General features: G+C 35.5%; 2 protein-coding genes across 2 annotated transcripts; one reads left to right on the forward strand and one right to left on the reverse strand.

Annotated features, from left to right (window-relative positions):
- Positions 1-7260: 7260 nt before the first annotated feature.
- LOC109214614 (oxalate--CoA ligase-like) lies at positions 7261-12180 on the forward strand. The gene is made up of 4 exons (XM_019378550.1): positions 7261-7660; positions 7841-8888; positions 10066-10169; positions 11649-12180. Exons 1-4 carry the CDS (start codon positions 7460-7462, stop codon positions 11865-11867), a joined length of 1572 nt encoding a protein of 523 aa, XP_019234095.1. The 5' UTR covers positions 7261-7459; the 3' UTR covers positions 11868-12180.
- A 937-nt stretch (positions 12181-13117) lies between these two features.
- Positions 13118-16495, reverse strand: LOC109214615 (tubulin beta-1 chain-like). Its single transcript, XM_019378551.1, has 3 exons — positions 16041-16495; positions 14904-15173; positions 13118-14077 (listed from the first exon to the last, which is right to left on the reverse strand). The coding sequence occupies exons 1-3, from the start codon at positions 16432-16434 to the stop codon at positions 13398-13400; spliced, it is 1344 nt and encodes a 447-aa protein (XP_019234096.1). The 5' UTR covers positions 16435-16495; the 3' UTR covers positions 13118-13397.
- Between the last annotated feature and the right edge of the window lie 7901 nt (positions 16496-24396).

The following is a 24396-nucleotide window of genomic DNA, read 5'->3' on the forward strand; positions in this document are numbered from 1 at the left end:
CCTACGTGACCCCGCATTGCCTAATCCTATGCGGCAACTTCCAACTTTTACGTCCGCTTCATGATATCTCAAATCAACAGTTAAGAAGAAAGAATAAGAGAAAGAGAGAAGTTATTCTTTTGTTAATACTTTTTTATCGATCAAACAGATGTTACCTCCAGTTTTGTATCTTTATCCTAACATAGCCCACAAGACACTACAATATTATGCAGCTATAAAATATACATCAACAATAACAACAATAACCTAGTAAAATCTCACTAATTGGGTCTGGGAAGGGTAGTGTGTACAGACCTTACCCCTACCCCGAAAGAATAGAAAGGCTATTTCCGAAAGACCATCGGCTCAAAAAAATAAAAAGACAAAAGGGGACAATATTAGTATCACCACAGAAATCATAAAAAAAATAGGAACAACATGAAATCCAGAAGAAAGATGCAAAGCAAAAGTGATAACTAGTAAATAGGTCCTGCACTGAAAAGCGAAATAGTAAGACCCAACATTGCCACTAGCTATCTTAGACAAAAACCCTAGCAGACTATTCCCACAATGGTACGAAGTAAGGCAAGACTCAACTACCTCCTAACCTACAACCCTAATACTTGACCTCTGAAAAGTAGGGATTTTAACCTATTATTTGCTCTCTTTTACTTGTGTTTAAGGCCAAAAATGCTTGAATGTATTCCCGGGAACTAATGAAATATGCTTGCTTGCAGGAATTGTTCAAAATGAGTCAAAGGAACCTTAATCAACTCACAAAGGAGTCAAAAGTTGAACAAAAACCAAGGTTGGGAAAAGAGTTCTGAAGCGCGAACCGCACAAATATTGTGCGGCCGCGAAAGCCATGATGCGGCCGCGAGCATAATTGCGCGGTCCGCACAAGGGAGATTCAGAGAGTGTGATTTTTGGGCTAAAGATGAGCGCGGACCGCACTAGAAATGTGCGGTCGTGAAAGTCCCTATGCGGCTACGATTGAAATTACGCGGACCGCGATGGCTGAGGTTCAGAGAGCTTATAATTTGAGCAAAAGGGAGAAGTGCGGTCCGCGTCAGAGTTGTGCGGCCGCGACCAAAATCATGCGGTCCGCGAAAGCTCAGCTCAACCCATATCCAAAATTGGAGAACGCGGACCGTACTCAGAATTGTGCGGCCACGAAAGCAAGAGTGCGGCCGCACTCAGAATTATGCGTCCGCGAAACCTCCGCATGGGTATTTTTATCAAATATTTTTAGCTTAGTATAAATAGGACTTTTTGTCATTTTTAGGTTATGTTATGTATTAGAGGAGCACCTGAGACGGTTAAGTTTTCTGTTTTGGGAAATTTTGTACTAGATTCATCTTTTAACATTAGATTTTCATCATTTAATCTAGTATTATGAATTTTATCTTCATTTCATTTTTAATTTCTATTATTTTCATGAGTAGATAGTCGATTGGAAATAGCCTCTCTGCCCTTTCGGGTAGGGGTAAGGCCTGTGTACGTATTGCCCTCCCCAGACACCACTTTGTGGGACTATACTGGGTAGTTATTATTGTTGTTGTTGTCATGAGTAGATAAACTCATAGCTAGGGTTGTGACCCAACCCTAGTGTGGGTATTTGAGGGTATTTGATTTTAGGGCTTGACTGTGACCGAGTTAGTGATATTTAGCCTAGTTCTTGCTAGAACTATAGAATTAATGGTTGCAAACATTGATTCGTGCCTTTATGACTTAGTCTCTATTTGAGAAAGAGGGACTAAGTCTAGGAAAACTAGGCTAACAAGGAATTAGGGTGAACTCAAGAAATTGATAGCTCCAATTAAAGGGTTAAACCTAGAGATAGTAATACCCGACTTGAGTTAATATCACTTGAATCGCATGAATACCCATTTGGACTTGAGAAAGCCAAATCGGGCAAAATCACTCAAACTACCGAGAGGTATAGAGTGAGTGCCTGGGTGTGATAGCTATATTACGATCCCAACTAATCACAAGCTTGCCCTAGATTTTACTATCCATTAGATATCCACCTAGGTAGAAATCACGCCCCTAGTCTCTTTAAACATTTGAAAAACAACTACAAGGTAAGGCAGGATTTTGCTATGCTTGCAGATTCTTTTGTAAAGGCACACGCCGGAGCCATTAAAATTGCAACACGGAAGTCGGACCTTTTCAAGGTAAGGCAGGAAAATAACGAGATGCTCAGAGAATTCGTATCTCGGTTCCAAGCGAAGAGAATGGATTTGCCTCCGGTCACCGATGACTGGACTGTTCAAGCTTTCACTCAAGGTCTCAACACTCGGAGTTCCATAGCTTCACAGCGGTTGAAGCAAAGTTTAATCGAGTACCCGGCGGTAACTTGGGCCGACGTACATAATCGGTATCACTCGAAGATTAGGGTCGAGGATGATCAACTGGGACTCCTTCGGGGTCCGTTTATCCTAGCAGGTCCATGGATAGGATCAAAAGGGATATCGATCGAGGGCTGAGGTCGAATAGAGATCGATATCAACCGTACAACGGAGACCATAGAGGCAGCGGATCCGGGTAAAGCTTCGCACGAGATGAGAGGAGAAATGATCGAGATCAAAATTCACGGGGGCTTGATGCCGAGAAAGATCACGTTAAGTATCCAAAATCCGAATAAAGGTACGACCCCAGTCCAATCCTTTCTATTTTTTCGACTAACACTTGCAGGCTATCGACAAGGATCGGCACGAAGCTTTGGATTTTAAAGCACGTGTTGCACTCTTTTTCCCTTAGACAAGTTTTTGTCCCAATGGGTTTTTCCGACGAGATTTTTAACGAGGCAACAACTGTTCGTGCTAACTTAAAGCAATTCAACAGTATCCGGGGTTCCCTACAATAAGCCTTGAGTACTGGGGCATTACCCTCGAATGTCTACTTTGTCGCAAAGAAATCACTTCGTGACAGGAGGGTCTCGATGGGAAAATGTTGTAAGGGTCAAACGGTCAGACGGATCATGCCCATATAGGTTACTCGTACCCTAACATCAAACATGCGCGCATGTATAATCATCTATTGAGAGAAGTATTTTTCCTTGCCGATATTCCCTGCCTTTAGAAAATTCTCATATTTTATACTCTTGATCTATTGTATAAACAGGCTTAAGGGCCAACACGACGGAAATTCGAACAACTGACCCATGCTTGAGGACTGTTGTCCCAAAAGCAAACAGAATCAAACTACTAATTTTGAGACTATAAGACCTTAAAGGCAATCCTCGACTTTACGGGCCACGACCACCCCACTCGGGGGCTGACACTTCGGGCAAGCTCGAAGTGAAATGGAAGATAACCCCAAAGGGCAAGTTTCGAACTAAAGAGGCTACGGACAAATTAACGCGGATCGGAGATGTCCGAAATCCATAACAAATACAAAAGCCCAAGGGCTATCTTAACCCGAGTTCGAGCAAACTATCACTCGCGGACTATCTATGAAGCCTAAGGGCTAAATTTACTTCAAGTTCGAGCAAATCCTCACTCGATCAAAAAAGCCCAATAGTTATCTTAACCCAAGTGCAAGCATACCTCGAACACTCGGGGACTACCTACTCGAGCTATCTAAGTTCGAAATAATAAGACCTCAAAGAGGCACCCCCCGATATACAGGCCAAGGCCATCACACTCGGGGACTAATATTTTGAACAAGATCGAAATGTTATCCGAAAACAAGTCGAAGAGACATACCCGAAGGCTACGGCCATATTAAATACTATGGTCATATAAAGGGCTACGGCCGAAATAATGCGGCTCGAAGACGTCCGACTTCCGCCATAAAATAAAGGCCTTCAAACACTTCGAAAAACCTGTTAAATAAGGGTACCCTCGGCAAAGCAAACAAAAAGGGCTTCGATAAAATTAGCCCTCGAATAATTTGAAGGCATCGATAATATCAACCTTCGAAAAAGCCTCAAGAGGTTTTAAATTATCTTAACACAAACGAGTTGAGGAAAATTTGGGTTCCGATAGTTGAACCCTCGAAAAATCCAACGAGTACAAAAAACACATGCTAAGGCATAAAGAAATTTTCGCCAAGTCTTTTAGCCGAAAAGAGGGAAAAATTATAGCCACTTTCAAAGGTCGAATTGGCCCAACTTAAAGAGCCTAAGGGCCGATCTAAAAGAGCCTAAGGGCCGACCAAAAAGAGCCTAAGGGCCGATCTAAAGAGCCTAAGGGCCAATATAAAAAAGCCTGAGGGCTAACTTTATTTCGAGTTCGAGCAAATCCTCACTCGATCATAAAAGCCCAAGGGCTATCTTAACCCGAGTTCGAGCAAATTCACACTTGGGGACTATCTATAAAGCCTAAGAGCTACTCAAACTCTAGTTCAAATGGTCATTCCGGGCCCATCGATCTTGGTCGAACGAACAAAACCCCCAGTATGGATTTCTTCAAAGGTCTCCCTCTGAGACCGACACTTCGTGCGCTCCTTAGCCCGAACCTAAGCGGTTTCCCTTTGCGGAACAGTTTTAGATGTTTTAGGCCATTTTGTTTTCGTGAGAAAGGAATAATGGAGATTGGAATATTTGATATTTCGGGAGGAACAAGCAAAGAAGCTCGTAGACTCAATCGTTTCTTATCATTTCATTCTAAGAAACGCGGGGACTATCTGTATACGGTAAAAATCGAGGATACCCGATTCTACGGGTTCGAGGGTATGTCTCGAGAGTGAGCCGATATCGAAGCAAGTTCGGGCTCGGAGAATATGAAGACTACGGGATCGAGATCAAGCTAAATCGACAACACAGTAACAGGATCGCGAAATATCCGCGATCGACCTCCGATCTCGGCGAGAATCTCGAGACCGATAGAACCATTACGGTTAATGATATCAATCATGTATTTTACTTCCGAAATTGGAGTCATGCCTTATTTAGGATTCCTCTACTATATAAAGAGGAATCCTGTTCATTTGTAAGAGAGGGTATCATCATCATTATCATCATACACGAATTATCTCTTACGTTACTACTCAAAAATACAAGCACTGTGCTCTTGTACTTACTCTTAATTCCTGGTTGTTCTTACTGTTCATGTTGTTCGTGTTATTCTTGTTACTCTTACTGTTCTTGGCACTTGATCTCGATTCTTATCTAGTTCGGGGTGGATAACTTGCAATTACACGGATTTGATCTATTTAGATCGTATAATTCCTTTATTTATCTAGCTATTTATTAATTGGCATTGAATTAAATCACGTATCCTTATAAACCGCATTACAAATTTATTTGTTACTCGTATTTCGAGGTAAACAAAACTTTGTACTAGCAATCTTTTTAAAAAGGTTGACCCCTCTAAGAGTTAGTAAGTAATCTTTTTAAAAAGGTTGACCCCTCTAAGAGTTAGTAAGTAAAGTCGTAGAGGATTTTTCGTTTATTTAATAATAATCTATATATAAACTAATTTCTTTCTAGTGCTTCTGTAGGATAAACTCGATTATGATTTACATCTTGAAACTAAGTAGGAATACGATTGAATTTTTTAGCTCCCATTTGGCTATAAGGTTTGCTTTTTTAAAAAAAAAAAAAATTGAAAACATTATTTGGTTATAAAAAGTGATCAGCTTTTGGGCAGTTTTTGTAGATGAATTCTTCAAGTTCAAAATGTAACTTAAACTAGTTTTCGAAGCTTCTTACTTATAAAACTTTAAATTCTTCTCAAATATAAACATATTTAAACACAATTTTAACTTTTAAAATAATTTTTTATCTCATCTTCAAATTCTTTTCTCAAATTTCAACAAAATCTATATTCAAATGCTAGCTTAGTATCTGAAGATATCATTGCGGAAGGAAATCAAAAAACAACTAGAACCGGATAATTTGGAGTGAAAAATACAATATTGTGAATAATTTCAAGTTTTGAGCATTGTTTTAAAAGGCGAGGGCATGAGGCGGGGCGTTTCACTTAATACGGGGTGAGGCGAAAGCCTCGAAACATGGGGCATAAGCCCCACAAATCTTTAATTTTTTAAATTTATCAATTAATAATATAGCATTATAACACAATAAAATATAAAAGATGCATTAAAAGTTCAAGAAAACTAAAAAGAATTAAAGAAACTCATACAAAATAAAATATTTAGCATATTTACAAGTATAAACAATACAATACTATTAAAGTTACTATGAAATATGAATTAACTCCAACCTCTTAACTTTCAAACAATTAAAAATTATAATTTTTTAAAATATATTATCAAATTGCATATTTTACCTTTTTAAAAGTAAATACACAATATCTTTTTCAATACAGTAATTTAAAATATTACTCCTTCAAGAGTAAATATAAATTTTTTTTTAAATAGTAAAATAAAAATATATGATAATTTTGAGAGACATAGAACTAAGACATGAAGATCTATCAAGTAAAGATATAAATTTTAGTTATCCATTTTTAGAAGAAATATTCAAATGATATTCACCCTCACGATGTTCTCAATTAGTAAATATAAAATAATATGTTCGTTATTTGAGTTACTCACAATTTTCATATTTCTATAGATAAAAAACTTTAATCATCCAATTATTAAAGAATTTTAAGAGTTAATAGTGCAAATTAGTGAATTCAACATAGGAACTGTTGGGCAAATCACAAGCGTTGAACGTTAGGCGTGTTAGGGCGCACCGCCGGACGCTTGGGGGCGTAAACCTCAGAGAACTAAGCCGCACACATGAGTCTTATGGGCGTCAATTTTGATAGTGCCCGCCCCGAAGCAAACCCTAATGCGAGTGCCAGAAAAGCCTTTCAAGACATGGGTTTTGAGTTGCATAACTCTTTTCGAAATTCACTAGAACTGAATAATTTTAATGGCAAAAAGACAACTACTACCGTTTGAATTGCACAATGTTATCGAGTTAGATCTCTTCTATCATCTCATTCCAATTTTATCGGATGACTTCGAAGGAACATATCTCCTCTATTGTCCATCAATTATAATACTCATTTTTTCAAAAATAAAAAGATTTCCTTATCAATTTGTTCTCTTCCCACACTAAATTCCAGACTACAAACGAAGAGCGATTGGGTAAAATATTGATGGGAGCAAAAATCGCACACATTTTAGAGGATAAATTCCAAGAAGAAAGTGACGAAAGGACGCGCTTAAAAAATGCCACGTAATCTAAGTTGAGAGGATTGAGGAGTGTGCCAGTCCTCCCCTAAAAAGGGCAAAACAACCGCCACGTGGCATGCCACCTTCCTCAGTCTCGCCTACACCTCAAATAAGGTTTTTCTGGTATCCAAATTGGATTCTTCGTTCCAATTTCTATACTTCACATCACTTCCTTCACCGCCTCCACTCTATATATACATTAACCACCCATTCCATTCCTCACATCATTTCAATCTTCTCCACTATTCATTAATTTGATTGTTATTACAAATTGTTTTCCTCAAATCTGTGACCGAATTTCCAAGATATAGTACTATATTATTGATTCTGTTAAATATTAGCTATGGCGAGTTTCACACTCACTGGATTGTTGAAACATGTTGCCGAAAAATTCCCTTCTCATCGTGCGATTTCCATTTCTGGGAAGTTTGATATTACTCATGCACGGCTTCAAGAACTCGTTGAACGTGCTGCTTCTCAACTTGTATCTGTCGGTGTTAAGCACGGCGATGTCGTTGCACTCACTTTTCCCAACACTATCGAGGTCTAATTTCTATTTCCTTTGTTTTCTTTTTTACGTTCAGGAAATTTTGCAGAATCTGAAAAGAATAACAAAAAAAATTATAAGAACGTTACGGATGTTAATTCTTTTGTGATAATCAGGATTTGATTTTTCAAACCAGGCGATTAAGAACTAATTGTGTTTTAAATTTTGTTTTTACAGTTGGTGATCATGTTTCTAGCTGTAATTCGAGTACGAGCCACGGCGGCGCCACTCAATTCAGCTTACATGACCGAAGAATTCGAGTTCTATTTATCCGATTCAGAATCGAAACTCTTAATAACTGGAAAAGAAGGAAATGAAGCGGCTCAAACCGCAGCTTCCAAGCTGAAAATCCGTCATATTACTGCAACTCTGCCTCAAGCCGACTCTGATATCACCTTTTCCCCTGCTCCTTCCGGGTCGGACCTTGAATCAGTGTCCAAAATCGTTAACGACCCGTCGGATGTTGGACTTTTTCTTCATACATCGGGCACCACGAGCCGACCAAAAGGTGTTCCTCTGACCCAGCTAAATTTGGCATCTTCAGTGAATAATATCAAATCGGTTTATAAACTCAGTGATTCGGATTCAACGGTGATCGTGTTGCCGTTATTTCACGTTCACGGGTTAATTGCCGGATTACTGAGTTCACTGGGAGCCGGAGCATCCGTAACACTTCCTTCCGCTGGGAGATTTTCTGCTTCAACTTTCTGGCCAGATATGAAAAAATACAACGCCACGTGGTACACGGCTGTACCTACAATTCACCAGATTCTTTTGGATTACCACCTCAGCAAACCCGAATCCAATTACCCGAAGCTCCGGCTCATTCGGAGTTGCAGTGCAGCACTAGCTCCATCAGTGATGGCCCGGTTAGAGGAAGCATTCGGGGCTCCTGTTTTGGAGGCGTATGCGATGACAGAGGCGACCCATTTGATGGCTTCGAACCCGTTACCCGAAAATGGCCCGCATATACCCGGGTCGGTTGGGAAACCCGTGGGTCAAGAGATGGCTATATTGGATGAGAATGGTGTGGTACAAGGTGCTAATGCTAAGGGAGAGGTTTGCATTAGAGGTCCAAATGTAACAAAAGGGTATAAGAATAATCCTGAGGCTAATAAATCAGCTTTCCAGTTTGGTTGGTTTCACACTGGTGATGTGGGGTATTTGGACTCTGATGGATATTTGCATTTGGTTGGCAGAATTAAGGAGTTAATCAACCGTGGAGGTAACTTGCTCCTACACTTTCATACTCCTCCTTTATACTTTACGTGAACATATTTGATTTAAGCGAATATATTTGACTTAATATAATGTTCTTTGTTTGATTATAGAAAGTAAGAATTTTGAAATTTTTGGTCTTAGATATTCATGATATTTGGGTGATTATAAAAATCATTAGAAGTTTAATGTAACATGATTTAAAGAAAAAAATCATTTACAACAACAAACCTAGTAGTTTCCCACGAGTGGGGTTTGAGAAGGGTAAGATGTGCAGTCTTACCCCTACTCCTGGAAGGGACAGAGAGGTTGTTTCCGTTAGACCATCGGTTAGAGAACGAAAGAAAAAAAAGTCATTTAATTTTAATAAATTAGAATAAATGATATCAGGGAATGGAGAAAGTACTTAATTATTATGGAACTGTTCCTTATTCCTCACTGGAAGCATGACAAATCACATGAAAAAGTAGGTTTGCGGAGAAATTTGGCTCAACAATTGTACTTTTGCTAATTGGTGCTAGTTAAGGGTGGGAACACGCTTTTGTAGGATGATGTAATTAGGACTGTAAATATGACATATCTTTACTCTAATGCCAAGTTGGTGGTCCCAGTATGAGAAAATTAGATCAAACATGGCTTGCACCGCCCTAGATATTTTGTTGTTAAGATGTAAGTTTTAGTTGGTAGAACTTTTGATCCGTTGCTATTGCCCTAAGTTTGGCCACATTTAGGTTCATGATATTGACTTCTACTCTCCTTTTTTTCAAAGCATATCCGAGGTTATTCCGACGGCCATGATCTGCTAGACTTTAAGGCCTTCTTGATGTGACAATTCAAAATTCAAATTTATAAAATGGTAAAAAGCAGAAGCCGTGTTAACATAACTATTTCCTAATCTTCTGAGTGATTTTGTTTCTAGCATATGACTGCATAATTTCCAATTTAATAATCTTTAGGGTCCAGTAGGAGGCGGATTTTAATGTCGTTGAAGACACCCATAATCTTTTTATTCTAAGATTGCTTGTCATGTCATAATCGATAGTCGAGTTTATGAAAATAGTAACATCTGGTGAATATTATGAGGGTTGAAATAACTCTGCTAATTAGATAAATGTATTAAGATATTTGGAGCAATTGATGCAATATTACTCGTTAATAATCGTTTTCCCTACTTATAATCTTAGGGGAGAAAATATCACCTATTGAAGTGGATGCAGTACTGGTTTCTCATGCGGAAATTGCTCAGGCAGTTGCTTTTGGCGTTCCTGACGACAAGTATGGTGAAGAGGTAAGAAATAAACTCCAATATTTGTTGAATTGGTCCGCTTCCATTAATGAAAAATGGAGATCTCCATTTGTTTGTTTGTTTCAATAGCATCGGTTGCATGTGAGGTTGATATGGACATGTTACATGTATATATTAATTAGTTAGACGTCTATTTTTTTGTTTAATTTGCATGTATCTTATTCCACGTGAACTCTTTTTTCCGTTTTGGTGCCGCTGTGTAGAGAGCTTGCTATTAAATTGCATTTTGGTAACCACATAAGCTAGCTCTATTAGCAACGACCCTTCCAAATGCTTCTATTACGAACCAGTTACTATTTTGAAGGCAATTTAGATGCTTTGTACGGTCTCTTAAGCCTTAATAGCAATGGCTCATGTAGAACATAAACACTGTGGATTTTGAGTTAAAGAGGATTGGTCTCCAAATATACATCTAACCAGTGGCGGAACTAGAAATTCATACAAGGGATTAAAAAATAAATCTAGGATGTCACCCTTGGAATTTGAACCTATGACCTAAGTCAATTTTGAACCCTTTTTACAACTATACTTGAAATTTTTCTTCATGACAACGAGATTCACCAGCTCACACGTAAACAAAAAAATCAATTTTACTCCATTTGCACAGTATAATTCTCGGGTGAAGGGATTCAGTTAACCCCCTTCAAACTAGGTAGTTCTGCCACTGCATCTAACTGTTTTTGTATATATTTTTCACACATATATATCCAAGGTCGGCCAGATTTAGGCCCCGAAATTTTGGGGGTCCCAATTTTTTTTTTCCCAATTCTTATTTGATGTCCGATATTTAATTTGGGACATTGATTAATTCAAATGCGTACCGTGTAAAATCTATTAAAGTGGGAATTGTTCCTTATAAGGGATTTTTTACGTTCCAAATACTGAAACCGGATACTTCCGATTAAAAAAGGAGATATGCTATCCATTCCACCACAACTCTTCTCGTGAGGCCCAAATTTTTTGAATAAAAGATTAAGTATTTCAAAGTTGAAAAGTAAAATATTTTATATAAAAAAGGATTACATTAATCATTAGAAAATATGTAACACACTTTTAAACTCTATTTTTTCCTAGGTTTTCATCATTGCAACAAGTATATTGAAACATCAAAAAATTCTTTTAATACAAAGTTATCAACTTCTTTGAATCAATTTCTATTACTTAAGATCATACTGCACATGAGAGATTAAATGATTTATGCGAAAAATTTTAAGTAATTTTATTCTTAATAAGCTAGAAAAATCTACTTCAACTAAAAATATATACGATTTTTTTAAAAGGGCCTCGTATTAAAGTTTGGCTTTATGCCACCAAACTTATTGAGCCGTCCCTGTATATATCAACCCCAAAGTACTGGGATGGACCTAGGAACCCATGGTCAGAGCGCGATGTTTATGGTTTCATAGAGTTCACATATTCTGATTGTATGCTGACTAAATCAAATATTTTCATGTTTGACAGATAAACTGTGCAGTTATTCCAAGAGAAGGGTCAAACATTGATGAGGCAGAGGTGCTGAGATTTTGTAAGAAGAATCTCGCAGCTTTTAAGGTCCCTAAGAAGGTTTTCATGACTGACTCTCTACCAAAGACTGCAACAGGAAAAATTCAACGACGACTTGTTGCAGAGCACTTCCTAGCACAGATTTCAACTGCTAAAGTCCCCAAGTTCGGAGCTTAGAAAAATTGTTGCGTACTGATGTTCCTTCTCCTATAGTAACAATAAAAGTATGATATTCGCTATTAGTAACGTAAATACTTGGTCAAGAAACGAGAATCAATGCCTCTGATGTTTTCAGTAATGGCGCAAGGTTATCATCCTTGAGTCTTAACAGGGGATATATTGGCTAGATTTTTTGGTTTTTGTATTAGAGATTATTCTTAGTCTATAGTGTTATGTAAAATAAGTAGGTGATTATCAAGTATTGCAATGTTCTTTTATTTATATCAACCAATACCTTTGACAATGAGTATCAACGCATAGATTCGAGCTACTTGTTTTTGCCCATTTCTCTGTTTTTGTTGCTCCAGATTTTTGGGGTAGGGCGTGGTTCACAAGTTCATGTTTCTAATTTTGTGTTAGTATATGTTATATACTCCGCAAACCTGTCATCAATTTCTTAACAACCATTTGCTTATTAACAGCAGGAGTTACTGGGGGAGATCTTACTGCAAATCTGTTATATTTCTCATAAAATCAAGTGGAGGAATTGATAAGAAACGAATCATATCTACCAAGTGAATACTTCACAATCGATGGGTGAGAATTGGTGTTTATGATTCTGTCTTTTGGCTTAGGTTCCGCCAAATATTTGGTTCTCTCGCTCCAAGCTACTATGGTTCAGTTCTCAAAGAATATGGGAAAACAAGCAAAATCCATTCAGACGATTAACACGATCAACCACATAAAGCACGACATCTCAACTCATACTAGTGAAATTTCGCAATAAATTTGATCTATTATAATGGGAAGATTCTGACATATATATACAGGAAAAAATATTTTTTTTTTACACTAGCCGTGTATTTTAACATGTTGTAATGTATTATTTGTCTTTTCTAGGTTTCCAATCCTATTTACCGTTGGCAGAAATTTGTATATCTTTTAGTTAGAGAGCAATAACTGTCCAACTAGAACAGTCATACAAAGCCATGTTATCCAGACCCTAAACAAGAAAACAGGAATTGTTAATGCACACTAATGAAATCACATAAGTAATCTATCTCATCGAGTATAACTATAGAAAATCAACAACTTGGCTGCGTAAAGCAATACATAGTCCTAGTTGGGCCAACGTTCAACGCAAATTGCAGGCAGGACTTGTCAATTATCTTAATCCCAACAAAACATAGTGCAGTCACCAGACTTTGTACAGGTAAGGTTTCATATTTCAAGCCGCAAAATCAACAAATCTATTTCAAGCCGCAAAATCAACAAATCTAAACTGACACGTTGAGAGACACTATAATTGTTTTTGAAATAAGCCACGCTTCCCTTTTCACAAAATATTTGTACCAATAGAATTCAAAGAGCTAGATTTCAGTAATAGGTATGTGAAGCAATACCAACTATAACTACAAGGCACTGAGGAACTACGCCACCACGATGTCGCATGCAAAAAAAAAAATCCAAACCCTAAACAAGATTTAAAAAATGAACAGTAGCCCTACTGCATTACAGCACTCAAAATTTCTCCACAAGTTGAACTAGTTAAGCTTCTTGACCTTCTTCCTCGCCATCTTCATAGTCATACTCTTCCTCTTCAGCTGTCGCATCTTGATATTGTTGGTACTCAGAAACTAAATCATTCATGTTGCTTTCAGCCTCTGTAAACTCCATCTCATCCATACCTTCTCCAGTGTACCAATGCAGGAAAGCTTTTCTTCGAAACATTGCTGTAAACTGCTCGCTGACCCTACGGAACATCTCCTGAATTGAGGTGGAATTGCCAATGAAAGTTGAGGCCATCTTCAGTCCAGTTGGAGGGATGTCACAGACAGTAGACTTCACATTGTTAGGAATCCACTCAACAAAGTAAGAAGAGTTCTTGTTCTGTACATTAATCATTTGCTCATCAACTTCCTTGGTGCTCATTTTCCCCCGGAACATTGCTGAAGCAGTCAGATAACGACCGTGACGAGGATCAGCGGCACACATCATGTTCTTTGAATCCCACATCTGCTGAGTGAGCTCGGGAACAGTCAGGTTTCTGTATTGTTGTGACCCACGAGAAGTGAGCGGAGCAAATCCAACCATGAAAAAATGCAATCGAGGGAATGGGATGAGGTTAACAGCAAGCTTGCGGAGATCAGAATTGAGCTGACCAGGGAATCGAAGGCAGCAAGTTACACCACTCATGGTGGCAGAAATCAAATGATTAAGGTCTCCAACTGAGGCAAACATCATGAGTCAGTACATTAATCTACAAATAGCCACATAATACAATCATATAACAATGGCAGATTCAACAAAATCTCAAGACCCAGATCGAAAGAAACTCTGAATATGAACCACGAAAGACAACAGAAAAGAACTAATATGCAGTGTTCATCTTTATATAACCATATGCAATGAAATATTAGTTCGATTAAGTTGTGCATATCTTCCACAAATGCTGAGCAGTTGAATGAGTTCAGCAGTTAAATTGACATAGTTTCTTTCACAAACTTCTTTTTTGGTACATAACCTTTCCAACTCATAAGTGTCGAATCACATAACGACAGATCCAGATAAACAACATTCTGTAATCCAGATAATTCTCTAATAAACTCTAGTGCTGGTTTATCCATACACTCATCAAGCTATAACCAAATATCAGACCCCAACCACTTCATTTTACCCTAAGTCTCCAACCTTCTTAACTAAGATAACCCGCCCATCATAGTCTCTTCCACCCCCAGACTTTTCCTCTGATTCACCTTATATAATTAAAAAGATCAGAAAAATGAAGCAACATCTTAATCACAACCAAACATATCAACCGATAACTACTCCACATCTAACATACTGATGAATGAAAGCTTAAGAACAAATAGGATATACCAGACATAAACAAACAATAAACAAGACAATTATGCCCTCATTCCATGCGGTCATTTTAAATGTAAACAGTAGATCACTTGGCACTAAAGGTAGTGCATGAAATAAAACAACCAAAACAACACAACCGTAAAGCTACATCAGATAAAATATTGCTGATCAAAGAAGACAACTTACAGCTCGGGGTAGTAAGTTTGAGAGTTCGGAAGCAAATGTCATAAAGAGCTTCATTGTCCAAGACCATACACTCATCTGCATTCTCAACAAGCTGGTGAACAGAGAGAGTAGCATTATAGGGCTCAACAACGGTATCTGAAACTTTCGGGGAAGGGAACACAGAGAAAGTAAGCATCATTCTGTCCGGGTACTCCTCCCTGATCTTAGAAATAAGTAGAGTTCCCATTCCTGATCCAGTTCCACCTCCCAAAGAGTGACAAACCTGAAAACCTGAAATTGAAAACAGAATCCACATTCATAGGCTTTACAAGGCAGATAATTTACTTGGACGCCATTCCATTTATTGCAAATGATCAGTAAATTATAACAACCTCAAACTTCACTTCTCTAAGAGGCCTAACATGCATTCAAGCAGGGAGTGGAGAATATATCAATTTCTAAACTTCTATATTTTAAAGGATTTAAGGTATATACAATGATAGTGTAAATATTTGTTTATACACAAACAGTTTCAACCTGATTTAACATGATAGCAGGTTAGCTACCATTTTACTAAGGCCCCGTTTGGCCATACATTTTGGCACCGTTTTTTCAAATCGTTTTTGAAAACATTGTTTGTTCATAGATTAATGATCTATTTTTGAAAAATTTCTGAAATTATTTTTCAAGTTCCCAAAATCTAGTTTAGGGTAGATTTTGTGTGAAACTTGTTCTCCCACTCACAAAACTTCTAATTTTTTTCAAATAAAATGCATGTCCAAACATAATTTCAACTTCCAAAAATTATTTTTCAAAACTACTTCAAAAATTATTTTTTCAAGTTTCAACTAAATATATGTCCAAACGCTAGCTAAATCACCAATTAATGCTTATCAAGAGATTTTTACTGTAATTATCTAATAGGTAACCTGATTGTGGAAATAATTTATAAAATTATTGGTCCATAGAACTTAAACTCAATTTAATATTGCACTATTTTTACAAGATCAAAATTATTTCCTGCCAAGTTGAATATACATGCAACATGCGCATGCACACAAAATACACACACACACAAAATCTACTGAAATTATGTTAACATCGTAAAATCAAAAAGGAAATTGAAGCATATAACACGAAAAGCAACAGCCGAATTACCTTGTAAGCAGTCACAGTTCTCAGCCTCCTTCCTCACAACATCGAGAACCGAGTCAATAAGCTCCGCTCCCTCAGTGTAGTGTCCTTTGGCCCAGTTGTTACCAGCACCGGACTGTCCAAAGACGAAGTTATCGGGCCGGAAAATCTGACCATAAGGCCCGGATCTGACACTATCCATGGTTCCTGGCTCCAAATCCATGAGGACGGCGCGTGGAACAAACCTTCCGCAACTCGCTTCGTTATAATACACATTTAAGCGCTCCAATTGAAGATCATTGTCGCCTTGATACCTTCCGGTGGAATCAATACCGTGCTCCGCACAGATAACTTCCCAGAACTTGGCTCCGATTTGGTTCCCACATTGACCTCCCTGAATGTGCAAAATCTCACGCATTTTGCTTCGTTTTCGCGAGAAATTGAGCAGATAATTGGGGATACTGTGGAAGTGAGAATTTGGGTTTGTGAAAATGGAAGAATGTGGAGTCGGGGTTTATATACTGAAGGGGTGGTGGAAAAACGGGGTTCGTTCGCCGTTATCACGGTGAAGGAGATTTTTAATTTTAGAGGGATTTTTGAATTTTGAAAAGTTCAGAAAATTGTGGAGAACAGTTGGGATATTGCAATCACGCTGATTTGACGTGTGTGAGATACACGCGCTCCTTCACATGGAAAAAGCGGAAGCTTCTAGTTGTGCGTGCACGTGAAGCGTCGGAAAGGTAGCAGCATGTGATTACTGGATATATCATGTGAATTGAATTGTGAAAAGCACTAAAATACATCTAAAAATATTTTAAGAAGAAACTACTTTTGGTTCAATAATTGGAAATACACAACCATATTGGATAGGAAGATTTCATCAATCAACTAATCAAATGAGCCAGTTTTACCTATAAGAGCATGTTTGGAAAGCCACCTAAAAATTGGATTGGATATAATAGGATGTAATTATACAATTCGGCATATTTGTTTGGCCAAGTAATTACTTGGTTAGCATGTAATTGTGTGTAATTGAAGAGGTGTAATAACACTTCCCAATACTAAAGGGAGATAACAATTAGTGATAATTACACTATGCAATGACAAAGATACTGTTTAATTTATTTCCTTTTTGTTTTAATTTTAATTTATTTTCTTTATAACTTTTTATTTCCATTATTTTAATCTCTTTTTATTTTATTTTCACTTTTTAATTTCTTTTTAAATTTTATAATATATTTGCTTTGTACAGTATACATCTTTTACTTCTCTACATTTACTTGTGATTCCATGTAATTGCTCGTCTATTTTATTTTCTCATTTAGCGTAACTGCGTTATTATTCTAGTTTTTTAAACTACACCTCCTAGTATTAGAAATAATAAATCATTAACAAATTTGACATATAATGAGTGGTGTCATTAAAGTAGAATTTCGTTATTGAATGAGGTTATAAACTTATTATATTTCCCAATCTCAAGTTGTACTAGTATTATTACCCGTGTGATGCGCAAAAAATATTAAATAATACTTCTGTATATTATATAATGAATTTATAATTGTATATTGATTTTTTTTTTGTGGTTAAAATTTTTTCATGAATAATTATAAAATTTATCAAGTAACTTTGTAGTATATTGACACCTACTATGTTGCTTGTAATTGTTTCAAATTCAAATTAGACTTTTCTTCTATGTTTAAATTCAAATTAAAAAATCGTAAAAAATTAGTAATAACACATAGTGCATAATTTATTTAATTTATAATTTAAATTAAAATAATTAATTATTACCTAACCTAACTAATTTTGTCCTAAAATTGTCAAGTGGCTTTTTATTATGTTGTCACTTGGCTTACTATGGTGTCTTTGCCCCTCCTGTTGTATATAGATACAACAACAACAACAACAAAAACAAACCTAGTAGTTTTTCACAAGTGGGGTCTGGGAAGGGTAATGTAACGACCTGACCGGTCGTTTTGAGCTCTAGCGCGTCGTTCGACAGTTTGAGGCCATGAGCAGCTTCACTTCACGTATTATAACTTGTACGCGTGGTCGAAATTTAATTTCGGGAAGCTCGGAGTTGATTTGGAAAGGAAATTCCCATTTTTGAAGCTTTAAGTTGAAAGAATTGAGTAAGGTTTGATTTATGAGTAAACGACCTCGGAATCGGGATTTGACGATTCCAATAGGTTCGTATGATGATTTCAGACTAGGGCGTATGTTCGGATTGGATTTTGGATGACCCTGGGGCGTTTCGGCGCCTAATAGTGGAAGTTAGCATTTTGGAAGGATGATGATAGGCTATAATTACGTATTTTAGTCGCTTATTACACTCAAATTTACTGCACTTTAATTGAGTTTGAGCTTTAATCGCTAGTGTCTTGCACTAATTGTGTGTTTTATGCCTTGTAGGGGTGATTCCGAGCTATGTATATGTTATGGAATGAATTCAAGTAATTTGGAGCTTTGAAGTCTGAGTAAAAGCCCAAGGAATTAAGCCGGGATCGTATTCGGGGATTAACGGATGATAGAGCAACAAAACGAAGAATCGAGTATGCATATTGCGCACTGTCTAGTAAAATACACATAACTTTTCGCTCAAAACTCTATTTGGGCTCCACAATATATGTTTGGAAAGATAACTCAAAGGGATACAACTTTCATATTTTACATTTTTAAAAATTCCAAACCGAACAAGGTGAAAAACACGGTCGAAACCGCGACCGCGGACCTGATGCGGACGTCCAGGCCTAGAAACTTGTCCTTTTTCGCGCAGGAGGAGGTATAATTGTTTGGGCCCGACCCTACTTGGTATATATACACGGGAAAACGGTATTTTGAGGGGAGGAGACCAATTTTTGACACAGATTCGACCTAAGGTTGGACACACTTTTGACATAATTTAGACCTAAGGAGGCTAAGGAGATCGGGGATTCGACCTAAGGAGTCAAGAACACATTGGGAGCAAGGCGGAGAATTCTTCAACGAGTTTTTCCTTCCTCTTCCTATTTTTCATTGTTGGTTATGATTTTTAGTATTGTAGTTTTACATACTATTATGAATAGCTAATTTGATGTCTAGGGTTTTGATGGAACCTTTTGTAGGATAAATTCTTTTTATGTTTTTATATAATTGAGCCGTTGGATTTCTCTACTTGTTCAACTATGTGTTTGTTGTTGTTGATTGAATGGCCATCAATTGACTGTGTCTATTTAGTGTGTACTGCTCGAGAGAGAGTACATATTTAGGTAGTTGTTGAACAACGTCACTCCTAACGTATGCGAGAAATCAATACATTGGGTTTCAAGGTAGGTTTAGAAACAACAAAGCCTTGACGTGGTCATAATGAGCGGTTAAATAAAGCCAACTAGCGTAGTTCGAGAGAATATGTCTAGTAAATTATCGTAGAGAATTAGTTGTTTGTGGGACCAATATAGATATAGGGCGTAACAGGTTCATTGAGAGGGAGCTCAACACACACCCTAGCATAACGACCCCTTAGGGTGGATGATGCACATGCATCAACTTTTAGAAGTCGACCGATTGTCCTACCTATCCTCTTTAGGACCTCGCCATTGTAGAATTCTGTAGGGAGTTGGGGAAGCCTTAACCAAACAACTGTATATTGTTCTTTAGTCTTTGTAGCAACAAAGTTTGGTTCCCATCTTTGGACAGACAAGAAGTGACCATTGATGAACCATGGTCCATGTTTAAGTGTTGTGATCATATTCTCCTCTTTTTGGATTTTGACTGTGTAGTAGTCATTACCAAGATCTATTAGAGTGAAATTTTCGGTAGGTTTCCATAGTCCTGTTATTTTTTGCTTCAGATAGTTGTGAAGGATACGACGTACTTGTAGTTTTATGATCACCGAGTATCTCCATGGTTAGTATATTCTGTGAAGATCTTCACTAGAAAGTTCAATGTGAAAGTTTAGCTGTGACTGTTTGTGGTCATTTGAAATTTTATCTGCTTCTGGTAGGAGTTCCTCAGCCGTTTGGTTTTCCAAATCAGTCTGTATGGAGATTTGGGAAGCTGTGTTGTTGGCCATTAATTTGTTACGTTTTTGCGGAAAAGGGTTCAAAATACCCCTAAACTATCGGAAAAGGTTTAAAAATATCCTTATCCACCTATGGGGCTAAAAATATCCCTCCATCCACCTTTTTGGTTCACTTACAGCTTGTTTGGATGGTTGTTACGTATCGTTTCATAATGTATCGTATCGTATTGTATTGTATTGTATTGTACTATATCGTTTGATGAATACAATGTTTGGATGGATTGTGTCGTTTTGGCGTCGTTTCATGGTATCACGCACCTGTGATATGATGAATAAACTTGCAATATTATAAAGAAAAATTATGATGAGGTATATAAAAAGGTAGGGTAAATGATAAAATAAAATTATTTAATAATAATGAAGGGTGAGATTGAGAGAAAAACACAAGGAAACGACGCGACTACACCAAATCGGTCGTCACATAAAGTGGCACATTTCATCGTTACGTAACGACGGATTTAACGATACGATACAATAAAATTTAAGTAAAACATTGTATTTTAAGTAATAATACAATACGATACGATAGGTAACAACCATCCAAATAAGCTATTATGCCCTTTGACCGTTAGGTCAATGCTGAATTAAAAATAATTATTATTTTTTTTGCAAAACTTAAAAAAAATATTTTACAAGATATTTTAGCTTTTTTAAACTAATGCACCAGTAGTCCCACTAATTTAGTAAAGTCTTCTTCTTCATTTTTTGTCAGTTTTTACAAAAAGATATTTTTTTTTCATTTTTTCAATTTTTTTTGTAAAAACTGAAAAAAAAAAATTGTAAAAACATAAAAAAAAATGTTTAATAAAATATTTTTCGTTTTTTAAAAATATTTTCGTTTTTGAAAAACATTTTTTTTTCATTTTTTCAGTTTTTTTAAAAAATCGAAATATTTTTTCTTTAAAAAAAAACTGAAAAACGAAAATAAAACGAAATGCTTTTAAAAAAATGAAAAAAAATACTTTCAAAAATGAAAATATTTTTAAGTTTTTAAAAAACGAAAATATTTTATTAAAAACATTTTTTCCAGTTTTTTGAAAAAAATGCTCTAAAAGACTGAAAAAAATAAAAAAAATATTTTTTTGTAAAAACTGAAAAAAATAAAATAAGAAGACTTTACTAAATTAGTGGACTACTGGTGAATTAGTTTTAAAAAACGAAAATATTTTGCAAAATATTTTTTTTTTAAGTTTTACAAAAAGAATAATAATTTTTTTTTAATTTAGCATTGACCTAATGGTCAAAGAGCATAAATGAACCAAAAAAGTGGATGGAGAGGTATTTTTAGCCCGATAAATGGATGAAGGGTATTTTCAAACCTTTTCCAATAGTTTAGGAGTATTTTAAACTCTTTTCCGTTGTTTTTGAAAGTAGTAGGCGTAGGATGTGAAGAGGCGAAGGCTATGTCAGGTGGCTTAGGTGGTAACTGAAGAAGTTTGTCAATTGGTGACATTTAGGATGCTTCAGGGATGATGATGGTGGTTGGTTGATGAAGTCGAAGCGGTTGTATAGGAATGGAGAATTAGAGAGAAGTTAGAGCTTCTCTCTCTGGTAGGTCCACGTGCATTGTTTCCAGCGATTTGAAAGTAAATGGGATGAGTTTTTAGATAGATAGAAAATATAGATTTTAAAACTTCAACGTGAAATTATTCCCCAATTTGAATTAGTAAATTTTTATTTTTTTATTTCATTTATTATTTTAAAACTCCAATTTTATTGAGCTTTGTCCTAAAATCTCCACCTGGCATAATATAATTATTTTACACACACACACACACACACACACACACATATATATATACTTTTGATGAATNTAAGAACATCATGACATCATATTTATAAACATTAATTTATTTTATCAACATGCATTTCATGATGTTCTTACAAAATGTATGTAAATATTATTAATTGAAAAATATATATCAATTATTTTTACAATATTAGTTATAAATATATGATTGCAAATTAATGTATACTANATATATATATATATATATATATATATATATATATATATATATATATATATATATGTATGTATGTATTCTCAAGTTGAAGTTTAAAGTTATTTTAAGATAAAAATAAAAAACTAAAAATATAAATTGAATGGATAGTAGTTTCTTTAAAATTATTTAAAATAAAAAATATTATTTATACTTATATTTATAAACATTAATTTATGACATCATATTTATAAACATTAATTTATTTTATCAACATGCATTTCATGATGTTCTTACAAAATGTATGTAAATATTATTAATTGAAAAATATATATCAATTATTTTTACAATATTAGTTATAAATATATGATTGCAAATTAATGTATACTAAAAAAAATGTGCATCTTAAATACCAAATCTAATATCATTTATACTTAATAAAACAATATTTATAGGCATATATTTATTATATTAACTTTTAAGTTTTGATAATTACCTTACTTAAAATTTAATCTAACTGTATACTGTATAATTATACTTGTGCAACCAAACGGTAGGCTTGTAGTTATATTGTAATTACGTTATGACAAACAAATAGGTCGTCGTAATTATTAGGTTGTGTAATTACTAGGCTGTGTAATTACAACCCTAGTAATTACACTAATTCCAATTACTGGGTAGCTTTCCAAACAGACCCTAAATGGTTTTATTTATTTAATTTATCAATATCTTAAATAACTTTAGCATGTTTTACCTAAACTTAATTATCATAATTTTTCACAGCAGTTTAACAATCTTAAGTGCGATTGACTACATATAATAGCATTAAAAACGCATCAACTTTGTCGAAAAAGAAAAAAGAACTTAATAAATTAATTTATTGCACAGAAAGACAACAATTCCCCTTTTACTGCCTAATTTATTCAAATTAAACAAAAATAACGCAAAACTATATTCGATCTTACAGAAACCTCATTTTTAAATACACCGTTAATCTATTATTAAGCTTACCTTCTTCTTTTTTCCTTATTTATCATTTTGTACGTTGGGCAATAGACTACACAAGATTTTAATTTCCATTTCTGCTAAAGAAAACTAGAACTAGGCGTATCTTTTAGGAAAATAAAAAGGATTAAGGAAGTGTTTGGTACGAAGGATTTTCAATTTTCTCATGTTTGGTTGGCTAAAGTGTTCTGGAAAATATTTTTCTTATGAACTCATTTTTCCTTATCAAGACAAGGGAAAACATTTTCCAAAACTCAATCTCAACCTTCCCACCCTATTCCCCACACCGACCCCACACCCCAACCCAACCCCAACCCCCATTTTCCAAAAAGGCCTTTTTTATTTATTTTAAATTTCAATTTTTTTTCCGTCATCACCCACCCTGCTTCCCTCCTCCCCTCGCAATTTTTTTTTTTTTTTTTGTAATTTCAAATTTCTATTTTTTAGTTTTTCTGCACACCCCCGCACCTCCCCCCTGCTCCACCCCCCACCCGGGAAAAATATTTTTTTTATATATATATATTTTCNTGGACTTACATGGTTGCAATAGCCGATATGTATGAAATTAATATAAACGGCTATTATATAATCGGTCGATATTACTAAGAATCACAATGATATAATTAACACAGGTTATATAACTACAACCATATTAGTGAATGGACTTATATGGTTGCCATATGCCGATATATATATGTATATATGTATATATATATGTATATATGTATATATATATATATGAAATTGATATAAACGGTTATTATATAAACGGTCGATATTACTAAGAATCACAACAATATAATTAGCATAGGTTATATGACTACAATCATATTAGAGAATGGATTTATATGGTTGTTATATGCCGATATGTATGAAATTAATATAAACGGTCGATATTACTAAGAATCACACCGATATAATTACCATAGGTTATATGACTTTAACCATATTAGTCAATGGACTTATATTGTTGCTATAGGCGCGATACGTATGACCATAATGAATTAAATTATTTAAACGGCTATTATATAAACGGCCGATATTACTAAGAATCACAACGATATAATTACCATAGGTTATATGACTATAACCATATTAGTGAATGGACTTATATGGTTTCTATATGACGATATGTATGAAATTAATATAAACGGCTATTATATAAACGGTTGATATTAGTCAATGGACTTATATGGTTTCTATAGTCGATACGTATGACCATAATGAATTAAATTATATAAGCGGCTATTATATAAACGGTAGATATTACTAAGAATCACAACGATATAATTACCATAGGTTATATGACTTCAACCATATTAGTCAGGACTTATATGGTTGCTATAGGCCGATACGTATGACCATAATGAAT

The sequence above is a fragment of the Nicotiana attenuata genome, unplaced genomic scaffold (assembly GCF_001879085.1).
Source record: "Nicotiana attenuata strain UT unplaced genomic scaffold, NIATTr2, whole genome shotgun sequence".
NCBI classification, from domain to species: domain Eukaryota; kingdom Viridiplantae; phylum Streptophyta; class Magnoliopsida; order Solanales; family Solanaceae; genus Nicotiana; species Nicotiana attenuata.

Bases quoted from the DNA above. Each gene is read 5' to 3' on its own strand.
- LOC109214614 (XM_019378550.1), top strand. From the start codon at position 7,460: ATGGCGAGTTTCACACTCACTGGATTGTTGAAACATGTTGCCGAAAAA. The intron at 7,661-7,840 runs GTCTAATTTCTA...TTGTTTTTACAG, and splicing joins CTTTTCCCAACACTATCGAG to TTGGTGATCATGTTTCTAGC. The intron at 8,889-10,065 runs GTAACTTGCTCC...TTATAATCTTAG, and splicing joins GGAGTTAATCAACCGTGGAG to GGGAGAAAATATCACCTATT.
- LOC109214615 (XM_019378551.1), bottom strand. From the start codon at position 16,434: ATGCGTGAGATTTTGCACATTCAGGGAGGTCAATGTGGGAACCAAATC. The intron at 15,174-16,040 runs GTAATTCGGCTG...TTTCAATTTCAG, and splicing joins GAACTGTGACTGCTTACAAG to GTTTTCAGGTTTGTCACTCT. The intron at 14,078-14,903 runs GTAAGTTGTCTT...TGTTTGCCTCAG, and splicing joins CAAACTTACTACCCCGAGCT to TTGGAGACCTTAATCATTTG.